The 25,762-nt window shown below is 37.1% G+C and overlaps 2 protein-coding genes and 1 pseudogene across 2 annotated transcripts; 1 reads left to right on the top strand and 2 right to left on the bottom strand.

Annotated features, from left to right (window-relative positions):
• Positions 1 to 920: 920 nt before the first annotated feature.
• Positions 921 to 3,890, top strand: DEFB127 (defensin beta 127). The gene is given in 2 exon segments (NM_001113716.1): positions 921 to 969; positions 3,637 to 3,890. Coding segments are annotated over 2 exon segments (303 nt in total).
• A 7,117-nt stretch (positions 3,891 to 11,007) lies between these two features.
• LOC100687231 lies at positions 11,008 to 14,744 on the bottom strand (annotated as a pseudogene).
• Positions 14,745 to 20,101: 5,357 nt separating this feature from the next.
• Positions 20,102 to 22,038, bottom strand: DEFB128 (defensin beta 128). The gene is given in 2 exon segments (NM_001284445.1): positions 20,102 to 20,337; positions 21,990 to 22,038. Coding segments are annotated over 2 exon segments (285 nt in total).
• Between the last annotated feature and the right edge of the window lie 3,724 nt (positions 22,039 to 25,762).

Genomic DNA, 25,762 nt, shown 5'->3' with positions numbered 1-25,762 from the left:
GATTGGTCTTAAACATGAAAATGACTGAAAGCAATTCAAAGAAAAGTCTGTTATCTCTCAAAAGAGTTACAATGCCATAGATATAAAAGCCTGGGTAACAAAATCATTTGTGTAATTTCCTAAACCTGCACTAGTAAGAAATGTTTTGCTAAAGTAGCACATCTCCCAGAAGAATTCTCCCCCAACCTCCTGCAAGATATGGCCACTGAGATCAACGGACAAGAGAAATCTTCCCCAGAGAGCAGAACAGAAAGAATAGAAACTAAAACTAAACTAAACTAAAAAAAAAACCTTGCTCTAGTCCATCAGGACAACGCTATATGCTATATTATCTCTGTCTTTTCTCCTCCTTTTTGCTGTTTCTAAATGAAATTGTATTTTAGTTATCCTATTATTCCTCTATCATTGTATATTGGTTGTCTGTGAGTAATTAAATTTATCTAGGATGTGGAAATGAAAATCAGCTACCATTTGGATGGACTGAAGTGATAGACACAACACCCAGAGATCCTAGACTTAGATGAATACAATAAATGGAATAGGTTTCATTACTTATATTATTTTACTCATACTTAGAAGTGAATACATGTCTACCCAAGTCTAGCAAGGCAGACAGCCAAAGGAGAGAAAGCACAGATTATTCTCACCAGTAGTCTACAGCCTACAGAAGGCATCAGATGGGATGAGATAGAACATGCTGTGTCTCTGAATTGCATGTGGGGGTAAAGTGGGTAACCTCAAATTTCCTATGCCTGCCCACATGGTGCAAAGTCCACAGTTCAGATATTTGGGAACACATGTTGTATCATACCATCTGTTCTTGTTTGGTGCATAAGAATCCAAGTCTCTGAAGAAGGTGGAATGGTGTACAACTCACTGGACAAAGAGCTTTGGCTGCCACCTCCTGTGGGAACCTGGCCATGAAGCTCATCCTGATCATTGCAATCCTGCTGTTCCAGAAGTCCAAAGGTAATCCAGAGCCTTCCAGGGGCTCGCTCAAATCAACAATGGGATGGATTATTTACAAGAACAAAGGGAATTTCACAATTCATGGTAATAGGAGATAGGACCCCTTGGGATGCCTGAAGTCTTACTAATGTCACCAGAAATTCCCTTTTCCTGATGCATGGTACTGTTCTTTTTAAAAAACAAACAAACAAAAAAACCCATAGTACTGTTCTTAAAAAGAAGTATTTACAGAGTTGAAAAGGGACCAGAATTTTCCTGAGAATGTCTCATTGTAGAAAGGAATCAGCTTAATATCTAGGAATTTATTTATTTATTTGGATACAGTTTTTATTGACACCCAGCCATATTTTCTTCCACTCCAATATATATTTTAGTCTACGGTGTGAATAGTGAAAGAAGCACAAACTTTGGAGTCAGCTTTGAGAAATATGCTTTCAAAGTCTACTAGTTTGTCAACTTTGGATAAATGGTAAAGACTCTCTGAGCCTCAGTTTCCTCATCTGTGGAGGTAATGACACATGGATCATGGGGGCTTTATTAAATGGCATTTGTAAAATATCTAGCTTAAGGCTTGGTACATAATAAGAACTTAAAATTAGTGTTTTTTTTCCTCTTTCAAAAGCAGGTATCTTATATTTGGCTCTTACTATAGGATTAGTAATGTCTCTCTCTGGCCTAAGAATCAAAAGAGTTTTAGAATCTGGAGCTGGAGGCAGCATCTTTGCTGGCCTCAACAAACAAGATCTGATGCTCTTGGTGGAGTCCATCTAGGGTCTATCTCAGAAGACTGTACAGGCCCAGAAGCCAAAATCTGAACATCTTAACTCTATAGATCACCAAAAGTATTTAGGATCACTAAAGGAAAGAATATATATCAAGGTGAAGAAAATTGTGGAACTAAACAGGAGAAAATCTTGCCTCTAGAGGTGGATGGAGGACTATGAGGACTCATAGAGGGGTAAAACAAATCCAAGTTTATTGTGATGACATAGAAGCTAAAGGAAGATATGCAGTAGTAAAAATGGGAAATGCTGAGAATTAATAAGGAAGGAAGATTATTGAGGGAAAAAAACCCTAACTGGACAGTAAGACAGTCATTCTTGACCATGGTAGTGAGTATGAACCCAGGAGCATAGTCTGACTCAGATATAAATACATAGAAACAAATTATTATTCTCTGGGCACTAGAAGTGGGGTGATGATAAAAAAAAAAAAAAGAAAGAAAGAAAAACTCTTTGAGAAACATCCTCACAGTGTTCCAGAGTGGCTGCACCAGTTCACATTCCCACCAACAGTGCAAGAGGGTTCCCTTTTCTCCGCATCCTCTCCAACATTTGTGGTTTCCTGCCTTGTTAATTTTCCCCATTCTCACTGGTGTGAGGTGGTATCTCATTGTGGTTTTGATTTGTATTTCCCTGATGGCAAGTGATGTGGAGCATTTTCTCATGTGCTTGTTGGCCATGTCTATGTCTTCCTCTGTGAGATTTCTGTTCATGTCTTTTGCCCATTTCATGATTGGATTGTTTGTTTCTTTGGTGTTGAATTTAATAAATTCTTTATAGATCTTGGAAACTAGCCCTTTATCTGATACGTCATTTGCAAAAATCTTCTTCCATTCTGTAGGTTGTCTTTTAGTTTTGTTGACTGTATCCTTTGCTGTGCCAAAGCTCCTTATCTTGATGAAGTCCCAATAGTTCATTTTTGCTTTTGTTTCACCTGCCCTACGACCCAGCAATTGCACTGCTGGGGATTTACCCCAAAGATGCAGATGCAATAAAACGCCAGGACACTTGCACCCCAATGTTTATAGCAGCAACGTCCAAAATAGCCAAACTGTGGAAGAAGCCTCGGTGTCCATCGAAAGATGAATGGATAAAGAAGCTGTGGTCTATGTATACAATGGAATATTACTCAGCCATTAGAAACAACAAATACCCACCATTTGCTTCGACATGGATGGAACTGGAGGGTATTATACTGAGTGAAATAAGTCAATCGGAGAAGGACAAACATTATATGGTCTCATTCATTTGGGGAATATAAATAATAGTGAAAGGGAATAGAGGGAAGGGAGAAGAAATGGGTAGGAAATATCAGGAAGGGAGACAGAACATGGAAGGCTCCTAACTCTGGGAAACGAACTAGGGGTGGTGGAAGGGGAGGAGGCTGGGGGGTGGGGGTGAATGGGTGACGGGCACTGAGGGGGGCACTTGACAGGATGAGCACTGAGTGTTATTCTGTATGTTGGCAAATTGAACACCAATAAAAAATAAATTTATTATTAAAAAAAAAAGAAGTAGTACCCTGGGAGCATTCAAATGGAGACAGATGTGCTGAGGTTCCCAGATGGAGTATATAGTCCATATATAGCCTGAAATCAAAGATTCAGTTGCTTTATTTTCCCATATAAGATCTGATGCCTTTGGGGGACTCCATCAGATGTTGAATGGAAGCCCCAAACCCGGGAGGAAGTAAATATGAGTGATCAATTAGACATAAATCCTGAGGTTTACCTTCTTGAAGCATCCTCCATAGGATATTATGAGTTTATGACTGTGGATCTCCCATATACCTAACCCCTTACAAACATCCTCTATCTTTCCCATGATCAAAGTTGCCTTTTAGCCTCAAACACTAATCTTGGCCTGTTGTTCTTTATATGCACAGTAACTGAACAACTTAAGAGATGCTGGGGTGAATATATACGAGGATATTGCAGGAAAATATGCAGAATAAGTGAAATACGTGAAGTACTCTGTGAAAATGGGAGATATTGTTGCCTCAACATCGTGGAATTGGAAGCACGTAGAAAAATTACAAAGCCACCTCCTCCAGAGCCAAGGACATATGCAATGACTTTCCCTCAAGATGATGATATAATTGTAGAAAATTATTCAAGATCCAAGACAAATTCTACATAAATCAAGTACAATTTTCTGATCCTTTATTTCTCAACCTATTCCAATAAAGTAAAGAGGTCCACATCTTCTCCCTTCTGATACCTTGACCCCCTTACGGCAGATTCTAATAAAGCTCACTGACAGTTTTCTGACTCATTTGTTCTTTAATAAGAGATTGAACAGTCAATACACCAAGTAATGAAATGATAAGGACAACTCAAAGCCTACCCCTTGGAAAGAGGTTATAATCAGGACACTAAAAATCTATAACATGAAAGACTGGAACAAGAAACTCAGGAAAGTTGTAATGGAATTCAGGAGAGGGAAAGGTGAAGCCAAGTATTCAGGGAAAATCACAAGTGAGTTTAGGATTATAGTGCCTTCTGAAATGTGTAGGATTTCAACTGGCAAATGTTTGTGAGAAGCCAATTTGCATAAACAGTATAAGATGAACAAATGGAGGACAGCCTGGGTGGCTCAGCGGTTGGGTGTCTGCCTTCAGCTCAGGGCATGATCCTGGAATCCAGGGATCAAGTTCCACATCGGGGGTCCCTGCGTGGAGCCTGCTTCTCTCTCTTCCTATGTCTCTCTCTCTTTCTCTCTCTCTCTCTCTCTCTCTCTCTGTGTGTGTGTCTCTGGAATAAATAAATAAAATATTTTTTTAAAAAAAATCAACAAATGGAAAAAAATTGTAACAAACAAGACATTTCAGGAGAATATACATGCACTTTGTTTGGTCATTGAATAGGGTTCCCAAAGATGAACTATAGGGAAACCTAATTTCTTTAGTTCCTGTAAAAAGCAGTGAACTGGGAAGATAGAGATGAATAGGATTCTACTATTATGGAGCTTGCTATATAAGGTAGAGGCAAAAATAAAATATGTAACTTCAAGACAAGCTTTTAGTTGTTCCTTTGCTGTTGATGTTTTATATGTTAGCACTAGTAATGGATCCTTTTGGCAACTGGGGCACTTTGGAATTTGGAGGAAAAGTTAAGGACTTAGGAATTGGTTTCAATTGCAGTATTACATGAGACATTATTGCTATCTTGATATGCAAGATGACATAATGATAATCCTTGTATACAGTCTATCTAATTCTTAAAGATATACCCTCTAGATATGACTAACATGAAAGCTTTCCTTTCCAAATACATTTTGCACTCATTTTCTGGTTTTGTTTTTTATGTCATTTCACCATGTGACACCCGCCACACAAATTTGTGGCATGTGTTCTCTTAATTACCTGTTTTCTGCTTTTCTTCTTAATTACCTCTTATCTCCTATTTTAGGATTGAGGCAAAAAATATACACGATAAGCTCAGAGCATCTTGTAGTACCAGAAAGCAAGAAAGTGCTTTAAAAATCAGAAGGCTGGGGCATGTTAGTGAGACACCGGAGTCACACTGAATGAATTTTGAATGACCAAAGATGGGACAACTTGAGCAACAAAATAATATAGCATTGGATTATAATACAACATAGAAATAAATATCCATGAATCCATACTGACCTGAATAAATTACTAAATAAATAAATTCGTAAGAAAAGACAAATTTTCTGTACAGAATAACTCCAAGTAATTTATGTGGATACTCCCTCCTCGAGGACATGGGGCTTTGCCTCTCTCCATTCAATGTGGGCTGCGCTTAGTGACTTGCCTTCTAATACTAGAGTATGGAAAGGAGCAAAAAGGTAACTTTACAATGGATAAACCTGTTAAATCATGCATCAGATTCTATGGAGAAATCATGTTGATAGCATGAACATGTGAAATTATGTAACGAGAATGGCACGTCACCTTTGCTATCTTCCTCCCTAAAATCCATAACCCCAGTTTAACAATGAGAAAATCATCAGAAAAGCCAAACAGAATGGCATTCTGCAAAATATTCAACCAATACTCCTTAAATCTGTCAAATTCACCAAAAATAAGAAATTTCTGAGAAACTGTCACAGACAGTTTAGTTTAGTTTAGTTTAGTTAATAGCAATATACTTGGAGGTGCCTTTGTCAATGCATCATAGTGTATAAGATGTTAACAATAGGGGAAACTGGTTGAGGAGTATACAGAATCTCTCTGTACTATCTTTGTAACTTTTTTATAAATCTAAAACTATTCTTTAAGAAAAATTTAGTTCAATTTTTAAAATTAAATGCAAAATCAATTTGGTCATATTCCCTTTTATCCTATTTATCTAAGAGCTTCTCATGTTATTTCTTCATTGAGTGTTTAATAGAATCAACTGAGATTCAACTTCTTATGGAAAGTTTAAAATTATAAGTTAGATTTCTTTAAAAGTTAAAGGACAATTGCAATTTTCTTATTCAACTCATATTTTTTCTTTCATCATTTCTCCCATTTTGTTAAGGTTTTTAAACGTGTCAGCCTAAAAGAAATTGTAATATCTTCCTTTTCCCTTTTTTTTTTTTTAAAGATTTATTTATTCTTTCAGAGAGAGAGAGGCAGAGACACAGGCAGAGGGAGAAGCGGGCTCCATGCAGGGAGCCCGACACAGGACTCAATCGGGGTCTTCAGGTTCACGCCCTGGGCTGCGGGCAGCACTAAACCGCTGCGCCACCAGGGCTGCCCCTTCCTTTTCCTTTTAATGCCTATAAGATATGTAGTGATGTCTCCTTTTTCATTTCTGACATTGTTTATTTATATCTTTTTTCTTTGTAAGTCTCACTATTTACTTATTCCTTTGATTAGTCTTTACAAAAACCAAATTTTCTTTAATTTTTAGTCTAGTTTCCATTTCTTTAATATATTCATTAATGTTTTTATTTCCACTTTTTTTCAAACAATTTCACATGATATAAAATTCACTGTTTTAGATGTATAATGTATTATTTCTATTTTGTTGGTTTTAATATGCTCTTCTTTTTCTAACTTTAGGTGATGCTTATCTCTCTTAAGACTTTCTTCACTTCAAATATGAGTATTTTAAAGCTATAAATTTCCTTCTATACACAGCTCTAGCAGCGTCCCATAAATTTTTGGCATATAGTAATTCATTATCACGTTATGAACCTTCTCACTTTTCTTAGATGAGTACAATCTCAATGATATGAAGACAATGGAGGCAAATGGGGACCATGTGATTTTCTCAATTAATTATAAGTACATATACAGTATGATTACTTTGATGATATATAAACCAAATCAAACAACACAACCTGAAAACAAACAAAAAAATATCATACACAGAAACTTTTACATACTTGTTTCTCATATGGTTTTTCTCAATAAGATCCTCTGCCTTGCCATGAGATTTTTGTGTGGCTTAAAACTGGCATTTACTTTTCATTTATATTGACCTCTGTTAAGATTCTTCTAGTCCTTAAAAAAAAAAAAAAAAAAAAAAAGGAAAAAAAATTCTTCTAGTCCTGTCTTTCCTAGATCAGCAAACTTTTAAAAATATTTTTGACTTATAAAAGTTTGCCAATTATCTCTATAATTTATTAATTTATCATTAAATGTCACCATCATTCCAAAAGTGAAGTTTTACCACCAAGAAATATGACATAGTAGGGGAAAAGGACAGATTTTTAACTAAATTCATTCAGATTTCTTAAAATCTCATTGCATTATTCTAGTTTTGTTCATTTCATTACAGACTGGCTCAAACTATATTATCCCAAGTACATTGGGACCCATCAATACACTCGAGAATTCAATACACCAGTTCTTAAATTCTTAAAATCAAAATTTGTATAATTACTGATAGTCTTCTGACATGTACCTATTCCATCATGCTTTATCTTCTATAATGACTCTCTGAGTCTGAATGTCCTTCCAGTTATTTTTTTTTTCTGTAGTTAGGTATGAAAGGTGTCTGTTTACTTGTCTCCTTAATAAGTAATGTGTATTGCATTCTTAATGGTTAGTGGTTTTGTCATTTATTTTATCTGCTTGTGACAGATGGACTCATGGTCTTTTCTTGAACTCTGATAATAATCCAATGCCCCATTTAAAAACCATAAGGTCAAATACACTCAACAGTTTTTGGATCATATTCATATTGTTATGATGTCTGTATTCCCCTAATTGTTTAATATCCGAAATATATAAGGAAATCATACAACTCAATAGGAGAAATTCAAACAACCCAATTTTAAAATGTGCAAAATACCTAGATGCATATTTTTCTCTTTTTTTTTTTTAAGATTTTATTTATCTACTCATGAAAGACAGAGGAGGCAGAAACATAGGCATAGGGAGAAGCAAGATCTCCACAAGAAGCCAGATGCAGGACTTGATCCTGGATCCCAGGATCACCCTGAGCCAAAGGCAGGCACTCAACCACTCAGCCACCAGATGCCCCTGGATGCACATTTTTCCAAGGACATACAAATGGCCAACATGTACAAGAAAAGGTGCTAAACATCACTAATCATCAGGAAATACAAAGCAAAACTTTGATATGATGAGATATCATTTTACACCTGTTAGAATGGCTATCATCAAAAAGATAAGAGATATCAGGTGCTAGCAAAGATATGGTTAAAAAGGAAACCCTTGTGTAACTGTTGGTAGAGAGGCAAATTGGCATAGCCACTATGGAAAACAGTGTAGAAGGCTACTACTACGGAAGGTTCCTCAAAAAATTAAAAATAGGGACAGATGGTAGCAACACTTGTGATGAACATAGTATAATGTATAAACTTGATGGATCACTAAGTTGAACACTTGAAACTAATGTAACATTATGTGTCAACTACATTCAAATTAAAAAATAAGTGAATAAACTTGATAAAATATATATTATTTTATTATTATAAAAATAATAAAATAAAATGAAACAAATTTAAAAAGAACTACAATATGATCTAGCAATCCCACTTTTGGGTATATATTCAAAGGAAATTATAAAAATTATTTTAAAGAGGGACTCCTGGGTGACTCAGTGGTTGAGCATCTGCCTTTGACTCAGGGCATGATCCCAGAGTTCTAGGATTGAGTTCCACATTGGGCTTCCTGCAGGGAGCCTGCTTCTCCCTCTGCCTGTGTCTCTGCCTCTCTCTGTATGTCTCTCATGAATACGTAAGTACAATTTTTAAAATAATAATAATAATTTATAGTAATTGATTATTCATTGGATGTAGTGGAAATGAAGATGACTCCCTAGTTACATCCCACAGTGACATAAGAAATTGAGTGACAGGTATGCCTGAGTGGCTCAGTGGTTAAGCGTCTGCCTTTGGCTCAGGACGCGTGATCCTGGAGTCGTGGGATCAAGTCCCACATCAGGTTCCCTGCATGGAGCCTGCTTCTCCCTCTGCCTGTGTCTCTGCTTCTCTCTCTCTCTCTCTCGAATAAATAAATAAAATCTTTTAAAAAGAAAAAAAAAAGAAACTGAGTGACAGTAATGTCGTTTCCTGAAGGATAGTATGTGTCCTTGCGTTGTCTCATTATCACAACACCAGCTGCTGATTTAAGTCTATTAAATGAATTCTGGAAGCCATGGATTGAACGAGTGGTTTTAACAGTTTTAACAGTTGTGACACATAGAGTTGATAAGAAGTTCAGTGATCCTGACAATAACATCAAGCTGACAGCAGGATCCTACATTCGATGTATACAATAAGTCTGTTGAAATAAATAATAATAATTTGAAATAATATTGAAATAATAAATAAATCTTCCTTTATTTGACTATAGATGGTGCTGATCCTGCTTCCTTCAATACAGTCACCCAAGCCCACTGACCTTGCTACAGTTTTATGCCCCAATTCACTGTCACTTAAATCCTCTCTTAGAGGAAAAGGAGACTGTCTTCTCTATGCCTGGGAATGTAGTATGATCAGCGTTTAGATGGCTCTGAAGCTGAGATATTGCCCTAAGAAAAATATCGATTTTTTCCCCTTGAACTTGTAACCTAACAGCAGTGTCTCCCTTGTTTTCCTCGAAAAAGCAAGCACTGCAGGTTGTAACGCAGTGTCTCTTCACAATACACTTGTACCCTTTCTAGTGTTATCTTTAAGCCTAGGTCAATTACTCTGTTTCTGTCCCTGAAAATCTACTCTAGTTCCAACCACAAAAACGAAGAGGTTCTCTGCTCCTGAATTCTTATCTCAAAAATGTAATGGACAACTGTCCGGTTATTGGATTCTGAGCACTTTATTCAATATGATTCTTACTTGGGTTGAAGGAATGAGTCTGTGCATTCCAAAGTTGCTCCTAGGGTGCAGGCATGTGACCTGGGCGACTTATTATCAATAATAGTGTTATGAACATTTGTGTACAAGTATTTGTGTGATGGTATGTTTTCATTTCTCTTGCATATATAACTAGAAGTGCAATTGTCAGACCATATAGTAAATCTATGTTTAACACTTGAGGAACTGTCAGATTGTTTTCCAATATGGCTGCACCATTTTATATACCCACCAGCAGGATATGCAGGTTCCAAGTTCTCTACATCCATGCTAAAACTTGTTATTATCTGCCTTTCTGACTCTGGCTATTCTAGTGAGTATGAAATGGTATATCATTATGGTTTTGACTTGCATAAATCTGGTAACTAGTGATTTTGTACATTTCATTTCATTTGTTTACTGGTCATTTGCATATCTTTGGAGAAATATCTATCAGATCTTTTGTCCATTTTTTTTTTGCTTTTCATACAGTATATATATTTTATTACTTTGTACTAATACATTCTCATATTATAAAAGCAATTTAGTGAAAGAATCTTTCTTTTGATACTTGAATCATCTAAAATAACACAAATAGAACCGAACATTTTTTTTAAAATCTTCATCTGGGGGCACCTGGGTCACTCAGTCTGTTAAGTATCTGCCTTTGGTTCAGGTCATGATCCTGGGGTACTAGGATCAAGCCCCACATGGAGCTCCTGGCTCCTTGAGGAGCCTGCTTCTCCCTCTCCCTCTGCTGCTCCCCCTGCTTGTGCTCTCTGTCTAAAATAAATAAAATCTTTTTCTAATTAAATAAATAAAATAAAATCTTCATTTGGATAGCAACAACAAAAAAGACACATTAAACAACAAAAAAAGTCTTCCTTTCTTACAAGTGACACTGAAAGGAACCTAATTCAGTTTCCTTTTTAGAAGCCTCCAAAGACAACAGCAACTTAAAATCTAATTAAAATGAATATACAATTTGTTCCCTAAACTATTTGTCTCCAGCACCATTTTCAGTTTTCTGTTGTTTCAATGCAGGCTCTCCTTGTCTGTTTCTTCTCTTGTTCTTTTTCCATGTCCAGCTGCACCATTTTTATCACCTTTATAATCACAATCACATTTCACTTTCTTGCCCTGAAACTGAACTTTTCCTTTACCCATCCTAGGCAGCTTTATTTCCCTTTATTTTTCCTTTAAATCTGAGACCTTTAGACTTCCATTTGTTTAGGGATTCCTGTTGATTTACGACTTTTTAAAATGCTTCTTGTTCCATGACTTCCTTTTGTACTTCCCAGGTCACTTCTTTGTTCCTTTAAGTTACCATTATTTGCTTTCTTCACTCTTTAATTAAAGAGGATTACTCTGGGATGCCTGCATGGCTCAGCGGTTGAGCATCTGCCTTTGGCTCAGGGCGTGATCCTGAAGTTCCAGGATCAGGTCCTGCGTTGGGCTCCCTGCATGGAGCCTGCTTCTCCCTCTGCCTGTGTGTCTCTGCCTCTCTCTCTTTCTGTGTCTCTCATGAGTAAATAAGTAAAATCTTTTAAAATAAAGAAATAAATAGGATTACTCCCTCTTTTATTCCTCTAACAGTCTATCCATTTTATTTCACCATGATTTAAGAGAAAGACGTGCAGATCTTCTCTACAGGTCTGACCATCTAAGTTCCCTGAAAATTCCAGCAAGCATCCAATCTTTTCTGCTAGGACATCCATTTCAGCATTTTCTGCTAACTTTTGTTTTCTTCTTGCTCTTGTTTAGCATATCATTTAGCCTCCATTTCATTTTGCCTTCTTTCTTATTCTTCTTTTCCTCTTCTTTCTCCTCCATCTCCTCCACATCTTCCTCCTCCTCTCCTTCCCCCTTCTTTTTCCTCTTCTTTTTTCTAAAAGATTTTATTTGCGTATTTGAGAGAGAGCAAGAGCAAGAGAGATCACAGAGGGAGAAGGAGAAGGAGAAGCAGACTTGCCACTGAGTAGGGAGCCCAATGCAGGCTCAATCCGAGGACCCTGAGATCACATCAGAGCCAAACACAGATGCCTCACCGACCCAGCCGCCCAGACATCCCCTTCTCTTCTGCTGCTTCTGTTTCTTCTCCTTCTGAAGTATTCCTCCTTGAAAAGTATTATCAGGTCCCTGTCTTCTGGCCAGGGGTCTCGACAAACCTCTTAGACTCAATACTAACAAATATAGCATATATTGATCCCTTAAATACTCTATGCAATGTTCTTTCTATATGAATATTTAGTATTTGACCTTTATCTCTTACCATTCTTTTATATCAGTGAGTGTTGAATCCGTTTGGAAGTTTTTAATAAAAACAGATTTTTTTACACCATTTTTATACTCATCAGTCACTTCAGGGTGAGGTTTTCTTGGAGATCTGATCTTAGTTTTAGCTTCATTTATTTCTTTGAGTCTTACCTTTGATTTGATCAATGCTCCTGCTATACATTAAAGTTACATGGTTAGATGGTTAGATAAATTTTATCATTATCTTCAAAGGTAACCAAATAGAAGGAGAGATAAAGAGCTTCCAAGATAAGCAGAAACTGAAAGAATATGTGACCACCAAACCAGCTCTGCAAGAAATATTAAGGGGGACTCTGTAAAAGAAAGAGGAAGTCCAAGGAAACAATCCACAAAAACAGGGACTGAATAGGCATTATGATGACACTAAATTCATATCTTTCGATAGTAACTCTGAACATGAATGGGCTTAATGATCCCAACAAAAGAAGCAGGGTTTCAGACTGGATAAAAAAGCAAGACCCATCTATTTGCTGTCTACAAGAGACTCATTTTAGACCTAAGGACACCTACAGCCTGAAAATAAAAGGTTGGAGAACCATTTACCATTTAAATGGTCCTCAAAAGAAAGCAGGGGTAGTCATCCTCATATCAGATAAATTAAAGTTTATCCCAAAGACTGTAGTAAGAGATGAAGAGGGACACTATATCATACTTAAAGGATCTATCCAACAAGAGGACCTAACAATCATGAATATTTATGCCCTTAATGGGGAGCTGCCAAGTGTATCAATCAATTAATAACCAAAGTTAAGACATACTTAGATAATAATACACTTGTACTGGGAGACTTCAACATGGCGCTTTCTGAAAATGACAGATCTTCTCAGCACAACATCTCCAAAGAAACAAGAGCTTTAAATGATACACTGGACCAGATGGATTTCACAGATATTTACTGAACTTTGCATCTGAATGCAACTGAATACACATTCTTCTCAAGTGCACATGGAACTTTCTCCAGAACAGACCACATACTGGGTCACACATCAGGTCTTAACTGATACCAAAAGATTGAGATTATCCCCTGCATATTTTCAGACCATAATGCTTTGAAACTAGAACTCAATCACAAGAAGAAATTTGGAAGAAATTCAACACATGGAGGTTAAAAGACCATCTGCTAAAAGATTAAAGGGTCAACCAGGAAATTAGAGAAGAATTAAAAAGATTCATGGAAACTAATGAGAATGAAGATACAACTGTTCAAAATCTTTGGGATACAGCAAAAGCAGTCCTGAAAGGGAAATACATCGAAATACAAGCATCCATAAAAAAACTGGAAAGAACACAAATATAAAAGCTAACCTTGCACCTAAAGGAACTGGAGAAAGAACAGCAAATAAAATGTTCACCCAGCAGAAGAAAAGAGTTAATAAATATCCGGGCAGAACTCAATGAAATAGAGACCAGAACAACTGTGGAACAAATCAACAAAACCAGGAGTTGCTTCTCTGAAAGAATTAATAAGACAAGGATCCCTGGGTGGCGCAGCGGTTTGGCACCTGCCTTTGGCCCAAGTCGTGATCCTGAAGACCCGGGATCGAATCCCAAGTCGGGCTCCCAGTACATGGAGCCTGCTTCTCCCTCTGCCTGTGTCTCTGCTTCTCTCTCTCTGTGTGTGTGACTATCATAAATAAATAAAAATTTAAAAAAAATTAATAAGATAGATAAACCATTAGCCAGCCTTATTAAAAACAAAAGAGAACAGACTCAAATTAATAAAATCATGAATGAAAAAGGAGAGACCACCACCAATACCAAGGAAATACAAATGATTTTAAAAACTTATTATGAGCAGCTATATGCCAATAAATTAGGCAATCTAGAAGAAATGGACACATTTCTGGAAAATCACAAACTATCGAACCTGGAACAGGAAGAAATAGAAAATCTGAACAGGCCGATAACCAGGGAGGAAATTGGAGCAGTCATCAAAAACCTCCCAAGACACAAAAGTCCAGGGCCAGATGGCTTCCCTGGGGAATTCTATCAAACGTTTAAAGAAGAAACCATACCTATTCTACTAAAGCTGTTTGGAAAGATAGAAAGAGATGGAGTACTTCGAAACTCGTTCTATGAGGCATCACCTTAATTCCAAAACCAGACAAAGACCCCACCAAAAAGGAGAATCATAGGCCAATATCCCTGATGAACACAGATCTTTAAAGGTAACCAACCCTTATCTAGTTTGATCTGTGCCTTTACAATTTTGTCAGGTGGCAAATTGAAGTCACCAAAATCATATTCAATTTGATAACAGTTTTGGCCTCCAGAGCAGCCATTTTTTTTATTATCACCATTTTAATCCACTGTGGCTATCTTTAAGGTCCCAGTCCACAGAGCCACAATCACTAATGGTAACAGCAGACTGCAATGTACACTACCTGCTGGCCTAACGTACATAAAGATGAGGACCATTTTCTGTCCTTTTTTAACAGGTCAGCTTTTTATTATTGACTTGCAATAGTTCTTTAAATACTCTAGATACTAGTCCCTTATCAGATATATGATTTGCAAAAATGTTCTTCCATTTTGTGGATTACCTTTAGACTTTCTTCATGGTGCCCTTTGAATCTCCAAAGTTTTTAATTTGGGTAATGTCCAATATTCACTGCATACACTTATTAACTTTTAAAAATAAAGATAGGTTTTGTGCACACTGAGTGATATTCTGTGTGTCTGCAAGTCAGTAGTTGCATGTTACTTAAAATATGCTTTTTGGGGGAAAGAGGGAGCTTTCTCAGCATGGCAATGCTTGTCATGCCACTATTCTTAACCAAAGAATACAGATACATTACTAAATTATATTTTACTACTTCAAACTGGTTAACTGTATTTTACTTTTTCTATACATTGTAATTCATTTTAATTTGTAGAAGTTACAGATAATTACCTTCCAACTTTTACCAGGTTGAAAGATACCAAAAAAATGCTTAAAAATAGCTCTCCTATCATTTCTGTGCTTCCATTTGACATAATATAGGGATTTTACATGTGCCTAAGTCTTACGTGACCTGATTCTTGGACTCAGGAAATATTGTTTAATGGTATCTGGGCTTTTCATACTTTTCTGACATGCACTATTTGGGAAGGGTTATTTAATGATAATTTAATTATTATCCCCTATAATTATTTTCCACTAGTTTGTGTTTTCTAATAATATTTATTGGGTATTTTTTGGAAAGCACCAAACGAGGGTAATGAGTATCTCATATTCCCAAGGACCATTGAGTAATTGAAGCCAAATTAGAACTTATCTATGAATACAAAATATCATCTAACGTTGCTTTGAACATGGCTTCCCTTCAGTACTTGAGTATCTCTAAAACTAGTTGTTGGGGAGCCTGGGTGGCTCAGTTGGTTAAGTGTCTGCCTTCAGCTCAGACTGTTATCTTGGGGTCCTGGGATTGAGCCCCCCATCGGGCTCCCTGCTTAGCAAGGAGTCTGCTTCTCCCTTTTCCTCTACCCCTCCCCCTGTTTGTGCACTCTCTCACTCTCACTGTCTCTCTTAAATAAATTAAATAAAATCTTTTTTAAAATAAATACAACTAGTTGTTGAAGTGGATCTGAATTTCTGTCACTGTCATTATCCTAGTCTTTCCTAATTAAGTATTACAAATGAGCAAACCCTCTATTTATAATTCTGTGCCTAAAAACTTGCCCTACCTACAATTTTCATGTCTTAGATATGAGATCATAGGAAACATGCCCACTCAAACCAACTTCAGAAAAGGAGGACCTATTATAAGAAATGTTAGTAATTACATGAGGCCTAAGGGACTAGAACTAGTAACTAGAAATCTCTCTCTCCCTCTCCCTCTCCCTCTCTCTCCCTCTCCCTCTCTCCCTCCCTCTTGCCATCCTTTTCTCACTCTTTCTCTCTTTTTCTCCATCTTTTCCTATTCATCAGTACACGGGGACCCAACCTGGAAATCCAAAGAAGTTCAATCTCTACTTATACATCTGGTCCCATCCACCCTGGTCCCAATTACTTGTAGCCAAAATAATAAGATTTTCTGGCCCTCTACTCTCTTTCCATCTTGCTGGGGCCCATTGAAATAGATTCCCAAAGAAAAGCTGAGCAAATTTTCTAAAAAGGTGTGAGTACGTATAAGAAATGACTAATATCTCTGGCACCTTTCATGAGCATTATCCAAGACCCCCAAAGAGATGGGTGGTCCCAGCTACTAGGATTTAATTGAAAAAAAATGTATCTGGAACATTCTGGCAATTTTCAAATGTTCTATGAATAAGATTTTGGAGAATGTTCTAAAACAGATCCAAGAAAAATAAGGTACCAATAATACTGCCTGTGCCAAAAAGGTACATAATAAAAATATAGGATTTCAATTTAACTTCCTATATAAAAATAAAATGGGCAAAAATACATGTGCCTAACAATACTGACCACATACACTCTTCTATGAGTATGAAGTGGATACAAATACATAATAGGGAAAAGTTAAAGCAAAGATTAGTTCTGCCCATTCAAAGCAGAATCTAAGGCTTGATTTATGTTTATTTCATTATACTTCTCTTTCCTGAGTCAGGCAACACTTCACTGGTTGTTCTGATACTAACTAAGCCAAATAGATTCTTGTACCTAATTAATCAATGGACTCATACAGAGTAGAGGACACATATAGATTAAAGACAATGGGCAAGACCTATCTTCATATCATAGTGACAAAATGGGCATTCCTTTAAAATGCCCTTGGTGATCCATAGTGATGGAAGACTGAAAAAGAGGAGCTTATGAAGTGCTGCAATAAAGAAAGGGCTTTCTAATGTGGGCTTCTTGAAAAACTCCACTGAGAATTAGAGTGAAATAGTCATACATTAGTTTTTCATGGTGAAATCAACAAAATAATTTCTAACTCTACAATTTAGTCTGGTCCTTATTTCCTATATACTTTTCCAGGATTCTCAAAAGCCACAACTACTAAAAAGAAGGTCTTTATAGCCTCTTAAAATGTTAACAAATCCATCTAAATATTTGTCTCTCTGTCCTCCCAGTAAAACAAGATGATGAGCTACACATGGAGGAATAAGTCTCATTGATTTCTTCAACTCAGATGAGCCAATTTTAGCTCCACAAAAGTTATTTATGACCTATACCTTAACCAAGTAACATCAGTGGATGGCACAACAAAATGCTCTGTTCTATTCATCTGGAGAGCATCATGACTTTACAAGATTTTATCTAGCTCGTGAGGAGCTTCTTAAAATATGTCTCTCTCAGGAACCCTGGGTGGCTCGGTGGTTTAGTGCCGCCTTCAGCCCAGGGTGCGATCCTGGAGTCTCGGGACCGAGTCCCACATCAGGCTCCCTGCATGGAGCCTGCTTCTCCCTCTGCCTCTGCCTCTCTCTCTCTCTCTCTCTCTGTGTGTGTCTCTCATGAATAAATAAATAAAATCTTTAAAAATAAAAAAATTTTTAAAAATGTCTCTCTCATTTATAGGGCTTTAAATTTCACAATATTTTTATTTATTTATTTTCAGTTTTATTGAAGTATAATTGACTTACAAATTGTAAGATATTTAGCGGGTACATCATGGTGCTTTGATATATGCATATGTCATAAAAGCACTCCCGCCCCATCTAGTTAATTAGCATATGCATCACCTCCCATATTTAGCTGGTGGTTTTGGTTTTGTTTTAGGGCTTTTTTGTGTGTGAAAACATTTAAGTTCTACTGTCCTAGCACATTTCGATTATACAATACAGTGTTCTCAACTATGGTCACTGCATTTCACATTAGATCCTCAGACTTCATTCACCTTGCAACTGAAAGCTTGTAAATTTCACACTATTAACAAGCAAATTATTGAATATGTAATGTTTTCAAAGGTTCTAAGAGTAATATTGCCTAAAACTTGTGTCAACTTAATGTTCCGTTTGCTGCTAAAAAAAAGGAAATGGAGCATACAACATTAAATAAGCTTCAAATGATGTACAGATAACCTCTGCTTTTTTATAGTTTGCAGTTACACCACTTCACTTTTACAAAAAACCTACATTGTACCTGTTTCCACTAATGGCAAATATGAAAAAGATATTGTCTTTTGCATAAAATGGGCAAAAAGCAGGGACACCTTGGTGGCTCAGTGGTTGAGCGTGATCCTGGGTTCCTGGGATCTAGTCTCCCATCTGGCTCCCTGCAGGAAGCCTCCTTCTCCCTCTGCCTATGTCCCTGCCTCTCTCTGTGTGTTTTTCATGAATAAGTAAATAAAATCTTTTTTAAAAAGGAAAAAACAAAAATAGCACTCAATGTTTATTTTTTTATGTATATTTTTTATTGGAGTTCAATTTGCCAACATATAGTATAACACCCAGTGCTCATCCCATCAGGTGACCCCCTCAGTGCCCCTCACCCAGTCACCCCATCCCCCCACCCGCCTCCCTTTCCACCACCCCTTGTTCGTTTCCCAGATTTAGGAGTCTCTCATACGGGGAATATAAAAAATAGTGAAAGAGGGATCCCTGGGTGGCGCAGCGGTTTGGCGCCTGCCTTTGGCCCAGGGCGCGATCCTGGAGACCCAGGATCGAATCCCACATCAGGCTCCCCGTGCATGGAGCCTGCTTCTCCCTCTGCCTGTGTCTCTGCCTCTCTCTCTCTCTCTCTGTGACTATCATAAATTAAAAAAAAAAAAATAGTGAAAGGGATTATAGGGGAAAATAAGTGAGAAAAATCAAAGAGGGTGACAAAACATGAGTGATTCAGTTTGTTTTGCAGCAAACCATTACAGAGGCAGTAGGCATCCTGAGCAGTGAGAGTGGCCTCACCAAGCTCCTTCCCCAGGACCTACAATCAGCATCTCAGCACAAAGCTGTCATAGCTTTGAACTGTGTCTATGAGCATCTATGCTTTATCCTGATTTATTTTGCACATCCCTTAGCAAGATCTATCCTAAGGTATCAGAAAAGCCTGAGAAGTTATTTTTTGGGTCTGGAATACTCAAACAGTTTTCCATATAAGTTAATGGCAATTGCTTCTTTACACCATTTTGGCCTATGGAAGTTCTCATAGAATCACTCTACTTTTGGATAGCAGGGGAAACCTGTATTGGAATTATTACTAGGTGTCATCACTGCCCATTAGAACTGGCCAATAGGGATCCCTGGGTGGCGCAGCGGTTTGGCGCCTGCCTTTGGCCCAGGGCGCGATCCTGGAGACCCGGGATCGAGTCCCACGTCAGGCTCCCGGTGCATGGAGCCTGCTTCTCCCTCTGCCTGTGTCTCTGCCTCATTCTCTCTCTCTCTCTGTGACTATCACAAATAAATAAAAAATAAAAAAAAAAAGAACTGGCCAATAATGTTATGAAAATGTTCTAATATCTTGCCTTCTTCTAATGAATTCTTGGTTATTAGCAAAACCCTTATTCACCCTACACATACAAAGTTGAGACATTCAGATCTGCTTAGACACAAGAAACTTCATTTATAAGAAGAGTTATACTTGAAATACTACAAAACTGCATAGAAAATGGAGGGGCTAACTTCCACCTCTACCAACACGTTCATTTCATCTCTGTATCACCCATCTTACCGTATATTATCCTACCAGTATAATGCCTGGAACATGATAACTATTCATTTATGGTTAAAGTGTTTAAAAATGAGTGAATACATTAATAAATCCAGAGAAAAGCATAAAGTTTTATTATGTGGATAATCAAGTTCACAGAAGTAGATGAATCCCTTGTTCCAGGCTGTTGAAGGAGGTGGCACTTTTGATTTAGGAAGAGTGGAGACCAGTGAAGCAAGTGCTTGATTTATAGTTGGATTGTGAGAAGTGTGATGGTGGGTAAAATGACATAGTCTATCTTCCCCTTAGGCTGTGGTAAAGGGAGAGGTGACTCTGGGGCTTTTTGGTGTTTTTTGTTTTTGTCTTCATTAACACAACATAATTTCCCATTTAGACATGCCATTTCATATATTTCCCCCATTTCACATTTCTTCCGGCAGTAGCCTGTTATATTACTAAAGCATTTTCTGGGTCGTGCTGTATCTGTGCACAGAAAACAACATTGAACACAGATTAGTTTCTGAGGCAGAATAGAAGTAGTATATGCTTCCCAAAAGCTTTAGCCTTCTGTGATTCCAAAGTGAATCTTATGCTGATAAGAAGAAACTAAGAGCCTCCTCCTTGAAAATCATCCCAAATTAAGGATATCAAAACCCCAGGCTCCTAGCCAATACCCAGTTGGGTCTGAGAACATTATAACTTACATGACAAAAACAAAGAGAGATCAATTCATGGTTATCAACCAAAACTATGTCCCGCCCCTGGACTCTGGCAAATCTGACTCTGTATTCCATGCTCCTAAGTCAGCACTCCCTCAGCCTTACCCTAGTCCAGTGTCCCCAAAGAGTACCAACTTGTCACCATGGCATTATTCAGAGCCAAGGTACCTCTTAAAAGTGTACCAGAGACAGGACTTTTTAAGACAGAAATTGTTTCACACTCACTGATATGAACAGCAGAAATCTCCCTTTGCCAAGACCTCATGGGTCTCAGCAATAAATGTTGCTGAGAACTTCCCTTATTCAGTTTCTAGGTCTTCATGACCATGCTCCTCCTGGCTCCTCTCTTTCTCTTTCTTTCTCTCTCTTTCCATCCTCCTTTACATCTCACATAAATATGTCGCCCAGGGATCAAGCTCAACTCTGTATGTACCCATCTCCTTAGAGATCCAAACTGTCACCTATTTGGAGTATTGCATTGAAGTCCTAAATCACCTGTTTCCAATTCTTTATGTGTCCCCATACACAAATTTGGACAAGCTCATGAAACAATGAGGGAAAACAAAGACATTTCCTCTCATGAAATTCAATCATGAAATTGGGTCATTATACTCAATTGACAGATGAGAAAACAGATTCAAAGGGAATAATTAAGGGAGCCCCTAGGTTGCTCAGTGGTTGAGCATCTGCCTTTGGCTCAGGATCCTGGGATCAAGTCCCACATCAGGCTCCCCACTGGGAGCTTGCTTCTCCCTCTGCCTATGTCTCTGCCTCTCTCTGTGTGTCTCTCATGAATAAATAAATAAAATCTTTTTTTTTAAGTGAGTGATTAGGGGTGCCTGGATGGCTCACTCAAGTGAGCATCCAACTCTTGGTTTCAGTTCAGGTCATGATCTCAGGGTCCTAGGCTGGAGCCCCATATTGGGCTCCACACTGAGTAGGGAGTCTTTTTAAGGATTCTCTCCCTTTCCCTCTGCCCCTCCCCACCTAAAATAAATAGTTTTTTAAAAGGGAATGATTACTTCAGTTCATACAATCAACCTGTGATCAAGATATATTTTACCCTCACATCTACATGTTTCCAAAGATTGTGCTGTTCTTGTTACTTGTAAAGGCTGAAAATGAGTTTGAATAGAAAAACAGATGGTGAGGTTCCTGAGTGAAAACTATGTTTAACTTATAAAGATAATTCTAGATGATGGGTCCATGCCTACCTTTGGAGAGGACTTCTGAGAGTACAGCCCTGATGTCTTCTTACCTCTTACCTCCCCAAATGCTTTCTTATAAGATACAGACTCAAGGAGAGTGGGTACTTTTGAAGATATTGTCAAGATACCGACAATCTTGAAGGCCCTCGTCCCACTCCTACAGACAATAGTAGCTCCTAGGATTTCATGGTACATTTGTACAAGTTACCTGTTGGTACCTCAAATTGAAGAATAATGAGAACCAGAAACAGCTTCATGCTTACAGATTTCCCAAGAGAAATAGGCAGCACAATTTCCTTATCCAGTGATCTCTTGATAGAAATCACAGAGTTTTTCAAGATGAGACACGAGCTTTTCCATGCTATGAGCATTCTGAGTTCTCATTTTAACCCACATGGATGGACAGTAAATCCAAGTCCACCCCACCTTCATTCCCATATATGGAGTTTACAATCACAGAATGTTCCATCACCTCACACCTACTCTTCTTTATTCAGGATGAGAGCTCCCAGAAAGGAGGAATATTGATTTCTCCACTTGGGCCATCAGCCTAATTGGATCAAGGCTGGTTGGTCATGTGTTCTGGTTTGTGTGAGTCAGTCCTAGTTTATTCCTCTTGTTTCAATGTCCCATCAAGCTAACACCACCTTTTACTCACAAAAGTTACCCATTTGGAAGATTCATTAAATCATGAACTAATCAAGGCAGACATACATATCCAATAATAATTTTTTAATTTATGAAATTTCCAGAAAGTCATCTGGGAGTAAGATAGCTTTTAGGTTTGGCTAGGTAAATTGATATTATTTCAAAGTCTCCCATAAAGTCTTCCCCGGTACAGCTCAATTCTACAAATGAAGTCTTTCAAAAGATCATATCTCTTTAGCACAGTATCCAACTCATTATGAACTGGTCCCTGCTCACCTCTCCTAGGCATTTTACAGAACCACTTACGTTTCTGCCAAATTAGTATAGGTACCTTAAGCCAACTTGTTACTTCCATAACCTGTTTCTTTGCAAATTTAAATCATTTTTCAAATTTTTATCATGCTTTGCCAACCTGTCCAACAAATTTGCCCTGTTGAACTCCTAATTTTCCTTCAAAATTAAGTTCAATCATCTCCATATCTATGAAAGTTTCACCTGACCCAACTAAATAGAGCTAAGAACACCCTTCTTTGTACCAACACTGTATCTTGTCCATATTTTTGTTGGCAGTCACAATATGTCATGTTCCAATTATTTGTTCTTCTGTAATAATCTATGAGTCCCTCAAAGGCAGGCCACTGGCTTCATTCAATTTGGAGTCCTTAGTGCACAGTACAAAACTCACACTATATCTTCAGTATGTAATTATATAATGAATGATTGTAAAGTACCAAATAAATTATTATTCCATAAAATACACCAAGGGTAGTAATAAAGTTAATTAAGACATTTCCTAAAGAATTCTGTTTACTATGTTTTACAATTTCTGGACACCAGAACTTTGAAGTTACAGTAATTAGGGCCCACCCAAGTATGTTTCTGAGACAGTACCTGGAAGAATTTTGGAATGTGTGAGGGCTGAATAAATATTTGTTGATGACGATTAAACTTGTATCACAACATAGGGTTCAGGTTAGGGCTAGGGTTACTAATGTTTTGTGTATAGCTTATTATGTTTGTCAATAACTGGAGTGAATTAAATTTGTCAAGGAGGAGGAAGTGTCAAATGCTACTGATATGTCAAGATATGGACTGAGAATCGATCAATAGCCCCACCAGATTTGCACTAGCCCTGCCAGTATCTCATTTGGGCTCAGCTCCATGATCTCTTACATGCACCTACTAGATGACAAACACATTTTGTACACATTACTTACTTTAAGCCTTACAAGAACATTTTGAAGTATGAAGCTAATACCTCTTTCAAATAGGAAAACTACAACTTAGGGAATTGGTAATATGCCCAATGTCATATAGCTAGTAAGGAATGAGCTAGGATCAACCCACATCTGCATAAAAACAAAGGCCTTAGCCATTGTGCTAACCTGCCTCTCCAGTTGCCTTCTTTGGGTCAATCTTTGGGAGACAAAGACAAAATATCCAAATATAAGATGTTGCTTTGATCACAAAATTTATTGTCATGTTTTTGGCTGGACATCCTCCTCCCACCCACCTCCTTATATCCTACTTACCACTCAGCAGCCTATGTTTAGAGAATTCATATTTCTGATTTCCAAAGGTGACATTGTTACATCCAGGAAGTAATACTATTTGTTTGCTTTAATAGATTCCTAAGCCTGTTTGTCAAGTCCTTATTATCAGAGAGACTTTCTGCAATCTTTGTGGGGCATAAGAAGCACACAGTCTCCTCATTTTCAAAGCCCTTTGTGGCTAAGTAATAGACTTCCCCTTGAGTAGGCTGGGGTGAAGAATTAAATGCTGCACTTTAGTCATGGTCATTAAAAAAAAAAATCACCCATCAACATTTGTTACTGCACCTCCCACTGTGACGCATAGTTGTACAAATTGGTTTTTATCAGTGATCTTTAAATGTGCTTCATTTCTTAGAAATATTCTCTGAATTCTACTTAAGATGTTATCTTCCCAAACTGTTGAGTAAGCTGAATCCAGGCAAGAAATAGGAAGACTAATTCCCTCTTATAAAGTCTGGAGGAGTCAAGCAAGATTCTTTTGTTGTCCTTTGTTTAGGGATGTGAGGAAGTTGAATTAACATTTCATGCTAGAAAAATTAGACACATAGATAAGCAAAAAGAAAAGAGACCACCCATAATCTTACCACTGTTAATATTCTAGTGTTTAGCCTTCTAAATATTTCACTCCAAAAGTAATTTGACAACTGTATAAGAAGTAAGATGAAAAAAAAAAAAAAAAAAAAAAAAAAAAAAAAAAAAGAAGTAAGATGAAACAAAGTAAGCTTGCTTGCTTTTCAGTCACTCAGTTTAAAATAAAGTTGCTAGTCAACATTCCCTGAGCACACACATACAAATACACATACAAAGTCTACATTCACCCATCCAATTCAAGACACATGCCTATTGGCAAAACAGACATGACCCAAAAAAGAGAAACTACATTCAACTACCTTTAATAATCTACCATTATGCCTAAATATATATCACCAGATAGTTTCAGGAAAATAAACAATATAAAAGAAGAAATTAAATTAACAATAAGGATAAATGACCTCAAAGGAAATAAAGCTAATAATGAGGACAGAAGAGAATTATTAAAAATCATAAGAGTGAGAGATTTGACTACATAAAATGTATAATATCTTCATAACAAAATATATGCAGGAGAAGTTTCAAGGGGGTATAAGAGAAAGATAATCAGAGTAGAATAAAATTCATCACCGTATGATATACCATAAAAGGATTAATGTCCATAACATATAAGGAATGTTTAAAAATCAATAACAAAATGACAAATGAAAATGGGCAAAAAATATCATAGAAACAAAACATGTATGCACCTCTTGCAGAAGATTGATATAAATTTAGAAGCAGAATATTCATTTTAAGAAAATCTGCTTTTAATTTATAAACTGTCTCACAAAATAAACTTACTAAGATAATACTGAGGGACCCAACTGAGGTTGCAATTCGCTGTATATTACTGTTCCTTCTCATTCCACTGTACTCTTGAGACCTAAGTACACTAGGAATGTATCATATTTCATGAAATGTACATTTGGACCTTTTATGTGTGTGTTTGGACAATAATTGTAAAACACTACACAAAAAGTATACAAATGTCTCATGTGATAATTAGTATTGGCTCATAAACTGTATTTGCTTAAATACTAAAGATGTAAGTGCTTTAAGTAGCTTTAAATATGCCATTTAACTATTGTCCTCCTTTTTCCCCCAGAGCAACTAAAAGAAGTAAACGATGTCATGGTTTTATCATCTTGCTGCAGTATTTCAGATCATTTTATAAAATCAAAATGAATCTGAAGTTTTATTTGGTTTT

Source organism: Canis lupus, chromosome 24 (genome assembly GCF_011100685.1).
Source record: "Canis lupus familiaris isolate Mischka breed German Shepherd chromosome 24, alternate assembly UU_Cfam_GSD_1.0, whole genome shotgun sequence".
Classification (NCBI taxonomy): Eukaryota; Metazoa; Chordata; class Mammalia; order Carnivora; family Canidae; genus Canis; species Canis lupus.
The sequence above is the reverse complement of the archived record's forward strand: the minus strand, read 5'-3'. Positions and strand labels throughout refer to the sequence as shown.